At 49.6% G+C, this 17,016-nt stretch overlaps 1 protein-coding gene across 1 annotated transcript in view; it reads right to left on the reverse strand.

Annotated features, from left to right (window-relative positions):
• LOC138491200 (cytochrome P450 2J2-like) overlaps positions 1-17,016 on the reverse strand; it is an 841,489-nt gene that overhangs the window by 574,982 nt on the left and 249,491 nt on the right. The window contains exon 3 of the mRNA XM_069617585.1: positions 15,837-15,986. Within this exon, the coding sequence (XP_069473686.1) occupies positions 15,837-15,986 (150 nt within the window). The remainder of the gene's footprint in view (positions 1-15,836; positions 15,987-17,016) is intronic.

Raw genomic sequence — 17,016 nt, forward strand, 5'->3', positions numbered from 1 at the left:
CCCAGGTGAACAGAGCATTCAAGAGGGCAGAGCTGGACATCCTCTTCCTCCAGGAAACCAAGTACATACGGGGAGAGGAAAGTAACGCTCTCCACTCCAGGTTAGGACATTGGAGCTCCGCCCCCTGCAAAAGGCTGGAGTGGGCATACTAGTGAGGAGGGGACTCAATTTCGTAATAACTAAGATATGGGCAGATGTGGAGGGTAGGACCGTGGTAGTGGTGGGTAGAATACACAACACTATCTTTACATTAGCGACTCTCTACTCCCCCAACACTGGCCAAACATGCTTCCTGAAGCGCACAATCCCGAAGATAATGCTAGAAGCAACAGGGCATATTGTCATAGGGGGAGACTTCAACCTATGGGTCAACCCAGACCTCGATAGACTGCAGGGCAACCCAGAAGCAGGCCTCCCGCTGGATGGAGGACGGACAGACGTAGTGGAGATGATGCGACTGTACGGGCTACGGGATGCCTGGTGCATCTCCCACCCTATTCAAAAAGGGTTCACATTCTACTCAGCTCCACACTCGACTTTCACTAGAATAGAGTACCTCTACCTCTCGGATGAGATAAATGAAGTAGTAAACGCCTCCCACATTGTCCCGATCACGTTGTCAGACCATGACATGGTCACAGTAGACATCGAATTGCATGCTCTACCACAAAAAATCGGAAAGTGGCGCTGTAATGAGTCACTCTGGAAAGGTATAGTTATTCAGAGCAGAAATGACACGTGAAATCGACGAGTATTTTAAGGTGAATGATACAGGAGAGGAGTCCAAAAGAATGGTATGGGAGGCAGCAAAGGCGACCTGGAGGGGGATTCTAATCAAAGAAGAGGCGGCGAATAAGAGGGAAAGGACCCTGATAGAAAATAGACTGAGGAAGGAGATCGCCCAGCTGGATGAAGCAGCAAGGAAAGCAGACAAAGAGAGGCTCCAGAAATTAGCGGAGACAGCACAAAAAAGAGAGGAACTTAAGATACTAGAAGAGGGACAGGTGATACGCAAACTACAGTTTCTTAAACAGAAACATTATGAGAAGGGTGATAAGGCAGATGCACTGCTAGCGACTAGGTTGAGGGGACAGCGGGCGGAGAGATGGGTCACAACTATAGAAGAAGTGAATGACACCCATAGGACAGACTCGAGGAATATCCCAGAGGCTTTTGCTAAATTTTATTGACATCTGTATACATCTGAGGGGGGAACAAGGGGAACTGAAATAGATCAATACATACAGAAGGTAGACATCCCAAAACTCCCCTGAAAAACGGCAGAAGGAACAAGTTACTTACCTGTAACTGTTGTTCTCCAGCATGGGTCTGGCATGGATTCACATGCTCATGAATGTTCCCCGTCGTCAGGCCCACCACTGAAGGTCTCGAGCTGCTCTGTCCGGGACTTGAAGGAGATCTGACATTCTTCCTGAGAATTGCGACCACTGGGTTCTTAGTGCCCATTGGAGGGATCTCATTCTCAGATGAGCCTCTGGCACAAGGAAGATGCAGGATGCCATGAGGCCTAGCAACCTCAAAAAGTCGAAGGCTGGTAGACGTTGGGCATTTTGAAACTTGGTGACCATCTGTAGAATATCTTGAGCCCTCACCTCTGGTGGCGAGGCTTTTCCCAGGGAAGTGTCCAGGACTGCTCCAATTAACTGGAGTCCCTGTGATGGTATCATCTGTGACTTCTTTAAGTTGAGGGAGAAGCCCAGCTTGTGAAGGAAGTGGCAGACATAATCTAGCTGGATCTGAGCTTGTTCCAGAGATACTGCTCTGATCAACCAATCGTCCAGGTAGGTGTAGACGTGGATCCCTTCCCTCCTTAGACTGGCAGCCACTACCGACATTAGCTTGGTAAAGACCCTCGGGCGGAGGTCAGCCCAAATGGCAGAACTCGAAATTGATAGTGAGAATTGCCAATTGCAAACCTCAGGTATTTCCTGTGTTTGAGATGGATTGGCACATGCAAATGAGCATCCTGAAGGTCTAGAGATACCAACCAGTCCTGAAGCTGGAGGGCCTGAAGGGTCTGAGAAAGGGTTACCATCTTGAACTTGTCTTTCCTGAGGAATTTGTTCAATTCTCGCAAGTCCAAGATGGGTCTCAGTCCTTCATCCTTCTTTGGTACTAGGAAGTAGGGGGAATACCAACCCTTGTTCATCTCCGCTACGGGTACTGGTTCTAGGGCACTTTTCTCTAGCAGGTCTAAAATCTCCTGCATAAGGAGCGGGTCTGGAAGCTTCAAAGAGCTGTTCCCCGGTGGATGACTCTGAGGAGTGTGTAGGAAGGGCAGGCAGTAACCTTGGACAACTGTCTCTAATGTCCAAGCATCTGACGTAATAACCTGCCATTCTGTCAGATGTTTAGTTAACCTGCCCCCTACTGCTGTCTTGTGAGGGGAGACCTCAGAGGGGTTTCGAAGCGGCTGACGCAGATGCCGAGGGTAAAGCGGCACCTGCTGCTGCGGCTTTTGTACCTTTGACCTGTCCACCACGGGTGAATCGTTTCTGGCCCCGAAATTCAGAGAAAAAGCGAAAGGACCTACCCCTCCAGGAAGCTCCTGAGGGGTGATTTGGAGTCTGTCGGATTGCAGCCCCAAGGGATTTCGCTGCTGCCTTGGATGTTTGTAATCTCTCCAGGCTGTCATCAGCCTTCTTTCCAAATAAAGAAGTGCGGTCAAAGGGCATGTTCAGAAGTCTGGCTTGTACATCTGGAGCAAAACCAGACTTCCACAACCACGCAAATCTGCAGATTGTGGTACTTGCCGCCATAGCCCTGCTGATGCTGTCAGCAGAATCAATGCCTGTTTGAAGGGACTCGCGCATTGCATCCTTTCCATCCCTGATAACGTTTAAGAATGCATCCCTTTCTTCTCCTTCTGGGAGACAGTCAGCCGCACACTCCTAAAATGTGTGGCTGAATCTTGCTAGCGCGCAAGAGGCGTTAATCGACTTAAACGCCATGCTACATGCCGAAAATACTTTTTTTGACATGGCATCAATCTTTTATCTTCCCTGTCCTGTGGAATAGTGGGGTATGCTGACTTACTGTTAGACGAAGTCGCTGCTTGTACAACTAAGCTCTCTGGAGTTGGATGCTTGCTCAGATGTTCAGGATCTGAAGCTGATACTCTGTATTTAGCAGAAAGTTTTTTATTTACTGCAGGGATAACTTCAGGAGTTTCCCAATTAGCAGATATTTTTCTTTTCAGAGCAGTATGAAAAGGAACAACAGGATCCTCCTGTGGACCTTTCTCTAAAATATCAGTAAGATCATCCTGCTGAAAAGAAGGTGTAGGTGTAGTCCACCCCATGAATTTGATTATTCTGGCCATCAGAATCCTATAGGGAGTCTCAGCATGCTCTCCAGGGTCTGGTTTAGCATACTCTACTTCTGGAGAAGTATCCAAACCACTTGCCTCATGTAGAGACTCTTGAAGGTCTTTAAAACTGTTCTCCTCAGAGATTAATTCCTCTGGCATAGGTATTGTAGTCCTTTGCAAACCAAAGGGTCTCTCATTGTCGGAATCCTCCCCTTCCTCATATACAGAGGACAAGGCTCTAAAGTAGTCAGACCTAGGATAAGGTTTAAAACCCATTTCTAGAGCAGAAGGAGCTAAATATGTTGTCACTGCCTGAGAAAGCGTTGAGGTTGTCAACATGGACGTCGTAGGCTTCGAAAATCCTGCAAAAGGCGTTGAAAAAGTCTGAAAAGACCTCGATGCACTCGAGAGGATAGGAATCCTACTCTGCGTCGTTGAGATTGTCGATGGCATTTTCGACGTCATGGTCGGAGCTTTCGACGCCTCTACTACCTGTGACGTAGTGACAGTTATAGGTTTGTCTTTTAGCGGGGTCGACAGTGGCGTCGAAGACGGCGTCGATAAAACCGATTTATGCGTTGAAGGGCTCTTCGACAAAGGCGTCGATGACGCAGATTTGTGAGTCAAAGTAATCTTCGACAACGGCGTTAATGACACGGTTTTATTGCTTTTACTCGAGGGTTCATGACGCTCTCGAGTATTTTCTCTCACCGGGTTCAACGACTCGCAGCGTTTTGATTTTTTGGGTCTTTCACCGCGGGTATCACCTTTAGATGTCTCCGAAGGGGTCGAGACCGCTTTCTCGAAGACGCTAAGCATTTTTTTACAGAATTCCTCTCACTTAGCCAGAGAGCTGTGTTTCGTGGGACAGGTGACCCTTTCTGGAGAAGTAGAGGAAGAAGAAGAGAGAGATCTACGACACCTCTTCTTAGAGTGTTTTGATCTCGAAGACTGGTGAGAACCGCTTCGAGATCTTGAACGAGAATGTTTCTTTTTTTGACGAGGAGACGAATGTCTCGACTCGGCCGAAGAAACTTTCGAGGGAGTAGAAGTTTTAAAGTCCTTACCTCTTTCTAACTTCCCCTTACGCTCCTTCAAGGCTTTCGCCATCATGGACATACAGTCCTCACACTCCGAACAGTGATGCTCCGATCCCAGGCACCACAAACAGACCCTGTGAGGATCTGTTAACAACATTTTCTTCCCACAGTCACAAGATTTTTTGAAACCGGACCGTGGAGTCAATGGTTCGGATGAAGAAGCTATCGTATAAAGGTAATAATCTTCGAAGAATAAGAAGGTTTTCCTGAAGAAAGGAACCGAGCGTTACGTTTCCGAGGCCCACGAAGCGCGGAAAAACGGAACTGAGCAACGGACGCTGTGCAAGTCTGTTTATACGCATGATGACATCGGTGCCGATACGGAGGCTGTCGAGGGACACCGACTCAAGGGACGTTGATGCGCAGCGCCCTCTACTGGAAAAAAAATTCTGAGGCCAGCAAGCTGGAATGGATAACATCAAAGATAAGGAATACGTCAGAGGACACAATCCCTTCGAACAACAGTTACAGGTAAGTAACTTGTTCCTTCTCCAGCATGGGGTCTGGCATGGATTCACATGCTCATGAATACAAGAATAAATAGCAGTACACACATGCACCACCAAGGGAGGTAGCAAGTGTTAGGGAGAATTCTCATTTAAAGCTAATTCCCTCACCTAGTGAGTCCCTCAGCAGCTTTGCTGGATTTCTGGGGTCTATTTTTTCCACCAGGTAAGAGTGTGAGCCTTTTTCCACTCTTACAACCAGACATGGACTCCCTGCTCACTGTGCTTAGAGAGGCTCAGCTTCACCTCACTGATGATGCCCAACAAGGCTGAAACACGTGTATGCGGTTGCTGTTGGTACTCTTGTTCAGAGAGGAATTGCCATAGCATTTTGGTGCTGGACTGCCCATGTGGGCGGTCCAAAGACTGATATGCAAATGAATATTTCCCATCTGTGAAAGGTACAGTGAGCAAAAAGCAGATGACTTAACAACCACTGAACATGTTATCATGCTTTGTTCTTCCGAGAGAGGGGCGCCTACTACCTTTGTTGAATTCTTTGAAGGAACTTGGGGTTGGTCACTCTAGGTTAACTGGGGGCAACCAGACGTGGACTCCCTGCTCACTGTGCTTACATAGGCTCAGCTTCACCTCACTGATGATGCCCAACAAAGCTGAAACACGTGTATGGGTTGCTGTTGGTACTCTTGATCAGAGAGGAATTGCCATAGCATTTCTGTGCTGGACTGCCCATGTGGGCGGGACAAAGACTGATATGCAAATGGCCATTTCCCATCTGTGAAAGGTACAGTGAGCTAAAAGCAGATGGCTGCAACCTCTCAATGTGGTTAACAACCAATGAAAAGTTTATCATGCCTTGTTCTTCCAAGAGAGGGGCACCTGCTACCTTTGTTGAATTTGTTACAGGTAAGTGACTTGTTCCTTCTCCAGCACGGGGTCTGGCATGGACTCACATGCTCATGAATACAAGAATACATAGCAGTACACACATGCACAACCACGGGAGGTAGCAAGTGTTAGGGAGAATTCTCATTTATGGCTAATTTCTCTCACCTAGTGAGTCCCTCAGCAGCTTTGCTGGATTTCTGGGGTCTATTTATTCCACCAGGTAAGAGTGTGAGCCTTTTTCCCACTCTTACATGTGTTTTGCCATGTGTATTTCTACTGTTTGTGTGATCTTGGGCTCTGAAGCTACACCACTCCATGAGCCCCACTTTTTGTGTGTGTTACACAGCACCTTCAGTGCAGTGACACAGGGTTGTCTTTGAGACTTCCCCCTGACTCCATTTTTCTGGGGCAGACTACTGTCCCCCAGAAACAGGTAAGGAACAAGTTACTTACCTGTAACTGTTGTTCTCCAGCATGGGTCTGGTATGGATTCACATGCTCATGAATATTCCCCGTCGTCAGGCCGGGAATCCTCGGTAAAGAAAAAATCAGTATCAGTTTTGTTTCTGATCTGTCTATCTTAGTAGCAACCAATTACTGATCTCTGGGTCATACTGCCGCCAGCCAATGACTGCCCTCTACCCAAGCCCCTCCCCTTGCAGCCATCCTCAGATTTGGTAGCACGTAAAGTGGCAGTATGACCAAGTGAAGAGCCGCAGAGGGGAAGGAGGGAGGGTTCGCATGTGAATCCATGCCAGACCCATGCTGGAGAACAGTTACAGGTAAGTAACTTGTTCCTTCTCCAGCATGGGGTCTGGCATGGATTCACATGCTCATGAATATAAGAATACATAGCAGTATACACATGCACAACCACAGGAGGTGGCAACAGGCTCAACATTAAGCAATACAACAACTCAACATTAAGCATTTCTTACCTCCTCACCAGGCTCACCTTTAAGCGAACAGGTTGCGCAGCACTGCTTGGCCGACCCTGGACTCCTCCCTGGAGTCCCGATCGACGCAGTAGAATCTCGTGAAGGTGTGCGTCGACCTCCACGTAGCAGCCCTGCAGATGTCCAACAGGGGCACACCAGACAGGAACGCCGTGGTAGCAGCGATCGCTCTGGTCGAATGGGCTCTCGGACGGCCGGGCAGCGGTCGGTTTGCCAACCGGTGACAGTGCATGATGCAGCCGGAGAGCCATCTGGAAATGGAAGCCTTCGAGAGAGCCTTCCCTTGATTCACAGGTCCAAAGTTCACAAACAGCTGTGACGTCTTCCGAAAACTCTTCGTACGGTCCACGTAGAACTTCAGCGCTCTAGCCACATCCAGCGAGTGCAAAGTCCTCTCGGCCGGCGACAAAGGCGACGGGAAGAAAACTGGCAACACCAAGGGCTCATTGAGGTGGAAGTCCGCCGGCACCTTGGGCATGAAGGAGGGGTGCGTCCTCAGCATCACCCTCGTGTCGTGAAAAGTCAAGTATGGAGGCTTGCAAGATAGGGCCTGGATCTCTCCCACTCGTCGTGCGGAGGTGATGGCCACAAGAAATGCTGTCTTCCACGACAGGAACTTCAACGGTGGCGAGTGCATAGGCTCGAATGGGGCCCCCATGAGCCTGGTCAGCACCACGTTGAGTTCCCATGCCGGGGCAGGGGCCTTCACCGGCGGGAACGATCGGAATAGTCCCTTCATAAATTCCTTCACCAGGCGATGAGACCACAAGCACGCCCGTCCTGTAGTTCTGGTGTATCGGGAAATGGCAGCCAGATGTATTTTGATGGAGGCGTGAGCCAGTCCAGCTTTGGCCAGCGACAGTAGGTACGGCAATACTTGAGCGTCCGTAAACCGCAGAGGGTTAATCTTCTGTGCACGGCACCAGACAGAGAACCTCTTTCACTTATGTCCATAACATTTGAGAGTTGAGGATGCCCTGGCTTTTGCAAGAACCTCTCTGCAGTCAGCCGGGATATCATATCCTCCAAACTCTAGTGCTGCAGGAGCCAAGCCTGCAAGTTCAGCGACACCGGGTCGTGATGGAGAATGGCGCCTCCCTCTCTGGAGAGAAGATCTGCGTCCGTCGCCAGCTTGATAGGTGGGGACGCTGACAAGTCCAGAAGGTCCGGGAACCAGATCTGTCTCGGCCACGCCGGTCCGACGAGGATCATCCTGCACCTGGACCTCTTGAGCTGGTTGATGAGACGGAGCAGCAATGGCAACGGGGGGAACGCGTACAGGAACAGGCCATCCCAAGGGAATGAGAAAGCATCGCCCATGCTCCTCGGCTGGGCGAACATGCTGGTGAACCTCTGGCACTTGGAGTTCGTCGCCGTCGTGAACAGGTCGATCTGGGGTTTGCCCCATCGTTGAAAGAGCCGATCCAGAAACATCCCCTGGGCGACGGCCCAGTGCCACAGTACCTGGTCCTCCTTGGATAGGGCTGGGGATCTGGTGCCTCCCTGCTTCCGGATGTAGAACATCGTGGTGGTGTTGTCGGTGAAGATCCTCACCACTTTGTCCTTGAGGGACGGAAGGAACAATTTTAGCGCCCAGAACACGGCTCGTAGCTCCAGGATGTTGATGTGAAGAGACCACTCCTCCGGGAGCCAGATGCCTCTTGCGTGGAGATCTCCGGTGTGCGCTCCCCATCCCTCCAGGGAGGCGTCTGTCATCACCGTTTCCTGATGCGCTGGGGTCTGAAAGTCCATGCCCACCGCGAGATGCGCGCGGATGCCCCACTACCGGATCGCTTGATGGAAAGTCTCATTGAGGGAAATTTTGTCTTCAAAGCTGCCCGCCGCTTGCATCCAACGGGCGTCCAGGAACTCCTGCAGTGGCCGTATCCGCAACCTGCACAGACACACGAGGTAGATGCACGATGACCTCACACCGAGTAGGGACTTGATGGACCTCACCCTGGACCAGCTCCATGGTCAACAACCGTTGTACCTTGCCCAGGATGGCCTACGTCCTCCGACGGTGAAGCCAACCGTGTCACTGTGTGGAGTCTGGCTCCCAGGAACAGGGCGTCCTGCGACGGTACCAAGTGGGACTTCACGAAGTTGATCGAGAATCCCAGATCGCTGTGTGATCGACTGAGAGTTCTCTTGACTTTGCTCTGATGAGCCACTCGTCCAGGTAGGGATCCCCTGCAGGCACAACCACGCCGCCACCGGTGCCAGGCACTTGGTAAAGAGCCTTGGCACTGACTTCAACCCGAAGGGCAGGGCCTTGAACTGGTAGTGCCGCCCTTGGACCACGAATCGTAGGAACTTTTGATGCCCAATGTGTATGGGGATGTGGAAGTAGGCATCCTCCAAGTCCAGCGACGACAGGAAGTCGCCCTCCTCCAGTTGTCCCAGCATGTCCTGAAGGGTGGCCATCCGGAACTTCTGGGACTTGATGTCTACGATGGGCCGCCAGCCGCCGGTCTTCTTTCGGATGAGAAAATATCACAAGTATACTCCGGAGGCCCGGAGCCTCTTCGGGATGAGTTCTATCGCACCCTTTTTAGCATTGCTCGTACCTCCAGAAGCAGCTGTGGCACGTGGTTTTTCTTCCTGGCCACAGGTGGTAAACAGGGACACTTTCTTTGGAACTCCAGAGTGTGCCCGTGTGCCAGGGCATCTAGCACCCAATGGTCAGTGGAGATGGACTCCCACACGCTGATGAGGCACATTGAAACTTGCCTCCGGAGATCCAAAAGGGTGGCCGTCGTTGATGGAGAGAACCCAAGGCCCGGACTGTCGTGGTGTCCGCCTTGATGGCCTGCAGTGACTCGTCCACTGCCTTGCCAAACAGGTTGTTCCCGTCGAAGGGCATGTCCAGTACCCTGGTCTGCACGTCCTGAGGGAAATCGGTGGCCCTGAACCAACGGCGCCAGTGAAGGCAAGCACCGTTGCCCATCTGGCGAAAGCCAGTGTCAGCGATGTCTGTGGCCACCGTGATGGCGTAGTCCGAAGCAACCTCGCCTTCCTGCAGGATTTCAAGGGCCTCCGCCCTCTTGTCATCTCGGAGGAAGTCTAGGACCTTGGTCTTGTACCACAGCTCCCTGTCGTAGCGTGCCACGATCGCAAGGGCGTTGGCCGCCTTGATAGTCGTCGCTGCCGACGAGATGACCCATCGTCCCATGGCGTCCAGCTTCTTCCCCTCGCTGTCAGGTGGGGAAGTGGAAGTTGATACCGGTGCCCCTGCCGATTTCTTCTTGGCTGCCGCAGAGACCATCGAATCCAGGGATGGCTGTGCCCTGAGGCACATAGGAGCTGAGTCTGGGAGCCGGTACTTCTTCTCGTACCGGTCCCTCTTTACAGGGGCCATGGACGGGTTATTCAGCAGGGACAGGCCTTCGTCCCAGATGTCGTCAGGTAACGGGACTGAGAGGAAGGTCTTCCTCTTGGTCTCCCGTCATTGGTAGAGGAAACCTTCCTTTTTCTGCTCTTCTGGGCATAGCTGGAAAAGCTCTGATGCCCTGGCGATCATGGCGTGAAAGGAGCCAATTTCGTCGGGAGGGGAGGGAAGGGTCGGCAGTGGGTGATGGGACATCCGTCCCGTCGTCACCACCATCATTGTCCGTCCCCATCATCGCCGTCTCTGTTCCTGTCTCATCCCTCGGTGGAGGGAATGGAGGTGATGAATGGAAGGGAGGGGGAGGCTGGATTCACCTCCGCTTGCTCGGTGGGCTCCCTGATGGTCCAGGTGCCGCTGGATCACCCGCTGGGGGTAAGGGAATCCCTATCCTTATATCCGTACACAGGGTCTGCAAAGCCATCAAGATTGCTCCTGAATTGTCCTGTGGCGTAGGCATCAGTTGCAGCGGAAGTGACGGCTAGGGCGCGGGGTCCTCTGTTTCCTCCACGGCTCCTCGGCGGCTCGACCGTTGCTCTCCACGTCCGCCTCGTCGGGATCCCTCCTGTAGGCCTCGAACTTCTTGTCCAGGATAGCTTTGGCGCCAGCCAGCTCATCCTCGGAGGTGGTATCTGTGTCTGTTATGGCTACCGTGCCCTCCCCTCTTTCTCGTCCCGGGGTTTCACAGGGGTCTTCTCGATAGGCTGGAAAGATGATTCCCTCTGGGGTGGCAGGGAAACTCTAGCCCCGGAAGTTGTCTCCACTGGGGTAGCCTCCACAGGCTTTGCCAGGGCTGCCACAACTCCTTCAATCGAGGCCTTCGCCGGGTGAATCAGGGCCTTTATGACCTTGGACGCGTCTGAGGCTTTCACCTTAGGGGGAGGGTCACTGCATCTCCATCGGGATCGACCGGGGCTTCTCCCGAAGTTTACCCGGGTTCTCTGACTTCCTTTTCCCCGAGCCAGAGCGTTGGCTCCTGGATGATGGCGTTGGTGACATCGCGCCCTGCCTGGCAGCCGAGGAGCTCGAACCAACGGCGGTGCCTGCTGACTTGCAGTGCTTTGCCTTTTGTTGGGCCACCGTCGCCAGAGCGCCCTCAAAGGTCTTAGAAGACCGCTTGGACCTCTTCTTCTCACCTGCTGCTGGGCTCTTCGCCTCCAGCCAGTCAGCGAGCCGTTTACAACGGTCCTTCATGGTCCAGACGGACATGTTCTTGCAGAACGCACAGTCCTCCTCCACGTGCGACTTGTCGGCGTGTAGGCAGTAGAGGCACCGGGAGTGCTCGTCCTCCTTAAAGACGTTCTGCAGTCCACATCCTGGGCAGTTAATGAACAGTTTGGATCCAGTAGGCTTTGAATCTCCTTTGTCCTGGGCCATGTCTGAATCGGGGTAGGCCTCAAAAGTCTTCCGGAATCCTCCAAGAAGTGTAATTTGATGAAAATCCGCCCTTGAGGGGCGTAGAAAATTCCAAAATGGGTCCCCGTTGATCGGAAGAAGAATCGGTGGAGCTTGAGGCTCGAATTGACCAAAAAAATAAGAGTAAACTCTTTAAAAAACGCAATACGCAGTAAAAGCTCGAGAGCTACAGCACAAGGACTCCCAACACTTGAACGTGCGGTAAAAATCTGAAGATGGCTGCCACAGGAGGGGCTTAGGTAGAGGGCAGTCATTGGCTGGGGGCAGTATGACCGAGGGACCAGTGATTAGTTATTAGTAGAAAGACATTTCAGAAACAAAACTGAAACTGATTTTTTCTTTACCGAGGATTCCTAGCCTGACGACTGGGAATATTCATGAGCATGTGAATCCATGCCAGACCCCATGTTGGTGAAGAGATGGATTCCCCCATCACGTCAGATGAGGTGGAAAAAGCAATCAAAAGGCTCCCGCTGGGGAAAGCGCCGGCGAATGGTGGCTATACGGCCATATTTTATAAGACCTTCGCCAACTCCCTCCTGCCCTTCCTGGTTGATCTATTTAATGAAATCATACAAACCAGAGTGGCACCTAACACATTCTCGCAGGCACTGATCTTGGTGATACCCAAGGAAGGTAAAGACCCCAGGCTGTGTAGTTCCTACCGCCCCATGTCCCTCCTTAATATAGACGCAAAGATCTACACTAGGGTGCTAGCAGCAAGACTAGAAGGCCATATGCCTCAATTGGTCCATCCCGACCAGGTCGGATTCATACTAGGAAGGCAAGGGGCAGACACAATGCATAAGACGCTCCATCTGATTCATGAAGAGAGGACAATGACGACCAACCCAATCAATAGACGCTGAGAAAGCATTCAATAGGGTTGAATGGTCCTTCCTTGAAGCAGTACTGGCGAAAGTTGGCCTTGGCCCAATCTTTTGTAAGGGAGTTAAGGCTGTATACACGTCTCCATAGGCTTCAGTGATGGTCATTGCGGAATACTCCAGGTGGTTTGACCTATCTAGAGGCACGAGACAGGGCTGCCCCCTATCAACTATCCTGTTTGCGCATTTGGTAGAACCCCTCACCCAGGTACTCAGGGCAGACCCCCAGGTAGAAGGGATGCAAGTGGCAAATACAGAATATAAGGTTGCCCTCTATGCCGATGACTTACTGCTCCACATCACAAATCCTATGACATCAATACCAAGGGCACTCCAGCTGATTGAAGAGTACGGGGCACTATCTGGTTTCAAAATTAATAGATCCAAATCCATCCTGTTTCCACTACAAGACCCAACTCCCGATTACACTAGAGCACTGATGTCCCTAGGACTAGTGATAGAAGATGACACCTTCCGCTATCGGGGAATAAATCTGACCAGAAAGCTGGATGATGTATATGATGCTAATTTCCCCCAACTTTTAATCAGATTCCAGGAAGATTTAACGAAATGGCAAAAACTAACGATATCATGGATGGGAAGACTGAACGCAATCAAAATGGTCTGCCTACCAAGGTTCCTATACCCGTTCCAAAAAGCTTCCCATAAAAATCCCTGATTTTCTTTTAAAGAAGCAAAGAGTTACCGTAAATTTCCTGTGGCAGGGGAAGAGGCCAAGAATACCATACGACACTCTCACTCTACCTAAAGAGAAAGGTCGGGTAGGCCTCCCAGATCTGAGGGTATTGATTTCTCATCTGAGAGAGAGAAGGGATTTACAATGGGTCCAACTGGATAACCACAACCTAACTCCAGTTACAGAAGCAGAATGGTTATGGATCCCAAGAAAGAAGCTATTGAGTAGGCTCCGAACTCACCCTATACTGGGCACAATATGGGACATCTGGAGGGAAGGAGCGGGTATGAAAGGTGTCACTACATGGCCCTCACCCCTAAGCCACATATGGTCGCCAGGAATACGTGAAGAAATAGACCATGCGAAATTTCACACCTGGTACGATGCGGGCCTCGGGAGAGTGGGACAACTGTGGAGGGGTGGTGTTTTTATTACGATCACAGAACTCGAGGAGGCACTGGGAATTCACCCGTTGCCAGTCTTCCCCTTCCTGCAGCTAAATAGGCACGCTCATGAGGAAAGAATGGCGCGATAAAATTCAGAGAGACCTCACCCCCTTTGAAAAACTATTAGACACAACAACCGCGACCAAAGGGATGATCTCAAATATGTACAAAACACTATTAGACGCAGGAAGGGGTTCAACAGACAACCTAAGGAAAAGATGGGAAAGGGATTTTGGAAAGTAACTAGATCCTGAAACATGAGCCACGATAGGTAAAGGGGCCTCACAGACACCACCCAGCACAATATAAACTTCATGCTGTCAAATTACTACATAGATGGCAGTATGACCCTTATAGACTGTCTAAAATGTTCCAAACCAAAGAGCCGGCGTACTGGCGACAATGTGGGATAAAAGCAGACTATTGGCACATGTGGTGGGGATGCCCCAGAGTTCAAATATATTGGAATGAGGTCCTTGGGTGGATCAAACAGCTAGACGGAATTCATAGGGAACCCTCGCCCCTTCTAATATTGTTCAACCTGGAAGAGTGTGATGATGAAGTGAATAGAGTGAATGGAATTGTGGCCCCTCTGCTCCTAGCTGCAAGAGCTTGTTTAGCGTTAAAATGGAAATCACACCTGACCTCGAGTCAGAAAGAATGGTCAAGTGTTGCAGCCATTATATACACAATGGAGCGGATTACTGCTGTTCTTCATGGAAGAGTGGCCCAAAATGAACTAATGTGGAGCGACTTTGTAAACAAATACTTGCCCAGTTCCCACTGGAAAGCTACATGATGGAAATTAGACCGGTCAAAGGAACATTCCCCTCACTAAATTGCAATGGATATTGGGTCCGGGGTAAAACATAGGGATAAAACACTGTCTGCCTTAAAGCCGTTTGAACTGGGTTATAGACAATCCTGAAACGAAAGGAACAATTGGAACCATGAAGACAACTTAGAAGTGGATCTTTGCCATGGGGAGTGGGGGGTAGGAGATGGGAGGGGAGAAAACAGAACTTGAAATGTATAGCTTATGCTGGAAGTTCCAAGTTGTTTGAAATGTGTGACGTAAATATATGACATCATTATACTAAAGCGCTTCAAATATAGATGTAAACTAAAGTTCTCTTTGTTTGACAAAACTCAATAAAACCATAATAAAAAAAAGGCCAAGAAAGGAGGATTAAGAATTTACCTGGGAGAAACCAACTGGGCAACCGAAGTAGGCCATGTTTTCACAGAGGGATTGATAAGGAATGTGAAAGAGGTTCAGAAATTAGTGCATGAAATGGGATAGGCAAGAATTGAAAGATGGAAATAAGATCAATGCTTTTATGGCATAAATAGACAAGCCCTGAAATAAAACAACTTTTCATCAAACCTTAAAATCAATGGTCATAGCGTCATTTGCTTTATGCTTCCCAAAATGGCTGCACAGGGAAGGCGTCTCTGCTTTCTGCACAGGGCCATCAGCAGGCGGATAATGGGGGTGCAGCATTATGAAGTCGGGTGGCAGCCTAGACAGGAACTATCCGCTGGCCAGTGCCCACTTGCTAGGACGCTGTGCACAAAAGGTCCAGCATATTGGGCCGAGCACAGCAGCGGCCATGGCCCACCCACACACCTCTTTCAGTTTGATCTCAAGGAGTCAGGAGTTTAGATGAGTTTCCTTTTGATCAAGACTGAATCGGATGGTGGGCGGGAGAGATACTTGGAGGTTGCTCATTTTTGTCATTTGTTATCGGTTATCACAAAGTCAGATTCCGGATAAAAGACAGTAAATAAAGTTATGAAATGAAGTATGTTAAGTTAAACAGTTTGGGAGGGGTTTGTTAAATTGGGGGAAATATGGGCGTGGAAGGCAATATAGCTGGTCCTGGAGTGGGTAGGTAAGCCTGAGAAGCAAGGGAGAAAAGTAAACAAAGTTTTATCCAAGTGAACGTCAGAAAGGACCAAGTATTTGGGAAGAAATAGACTGGCACCAAACATCTGACAAACAGGTTGGACCAAACCATTTAGTGAGAGAATAATAAGGGAGGTGGGAAGAGTGAAGAATCGTGGTATTGAACTAGGATAGACAATTGGAAAAATTGACCCTAGATCCATGTGTGTTTGTATATTATAGAAGGATTTGACATGAAATACTACAGCCTTTATGTATTCACAAATTAAAATCAATCATCACAGCTTCATTCGTGTGGTGCCTCCCAATGTCCCATGTGTGGTGTAAGAAATGATACACTAAGCATTTTACCTTCAGTAGCTGTAAAGGCCTCTACCATGTCCTGTGCTTCCTGCTGGATCCTGCAGTCCAGGATTCTCGTCTTGATACCCAGATGTCGTAGTGCTGTGACCAGGAACCTTCTCTGCTGTTTCCATGTTTCACCAGTGGACAAAGAGACACCTGCAGCCATCAAACACACATCATTCACAGCAATCACGCAAATGTCTACATTTATTTCAGATAATACGTTTTGTCTTATTCCCCATGTCAACAGATAGACCAGTATAGTGAAGAAAGTCCCTTGCTCTAACTTTTTCTGGTCTTATAGTGATCAAAACTCTTTCCTTAATTTAAAGACTCAATCAGTTGGGCACAATCTTATTCAATCACATGAAAGATTAATAATGTATGCATTATGGGACTTGTTAGGCATCAATTGTTTGGTTGCCTCAGAGCACCATAGAGACGATGTGCACAGAAAGATGGTGGGAAGCATAAACAGACAAGGATATATTACCATTGATATGTCTGCTCCATAGCAGGTATGGCTGTATGTACAGTTATGCTACTGGGATCATTCTTATAGGGTGCAACATGTCAATGGTAGAACATATGGGTGGGTTGTACCAAAGCGGCTGTTCCTGCAGTAAAAAATACACAAAGAAAGCTAAAATGATAATAGCAAGGACATAGGAATCAAAAAGGCCGTTGTAGTCATTTTCCTCCTCTTCAATTGCAAGCTTATACTGTGACAAAGCCCCTGTCTGACACTTGGGGTAAAGGATTGGGTGGGGGTGGCCATGGTTAATGGGTGTTGCTGCCTGCTAAGCAATGCTGGGCCCAGGGGTGGTGCAGGGAGTAGCCCCTGGCTTAGCCGACAATGCCTCAGTCATTTTGCAGTGGCTTGCCAGAAAGAGCAGTGTGGCAAGAGCCTTATAGCATCAACACTCCTGTGGCACAATAATACTTAAAAAATGCCCCATGCTGAATTAGTGGCACCCCCACTTCCCTGGGGAGATCCTTGCAGGACAGTTATAAAAGCTTGTTCAGCAATATAAGGAACGTTGGGAAAGCAGAGGTCACTAAATCCTACTTTTAAAGGGAGAATGATTCTGAAAGTACTAGGATCAGTAGCATACAGGGCCAGTGAACAAAACATCAAGTCCCACACAATAAAACAAAGCACGGAAACTACCTTGCACCAGGACAT

This window comes from Ambystoma mexicanum, chromosome 10 (genome assembly GCF_040938575.1).
Source record: "Ambystoma mexicanum isolate Mex_15411 chromosome 10, UKY_AmexF1_1, whole genome shotgun sequence".
NCBI lineage: Eukaryota > Metazoa > Chordata > Amphibia > Caudata > Ambystomatidae > Ambystoma > Ambystoma mexicanum.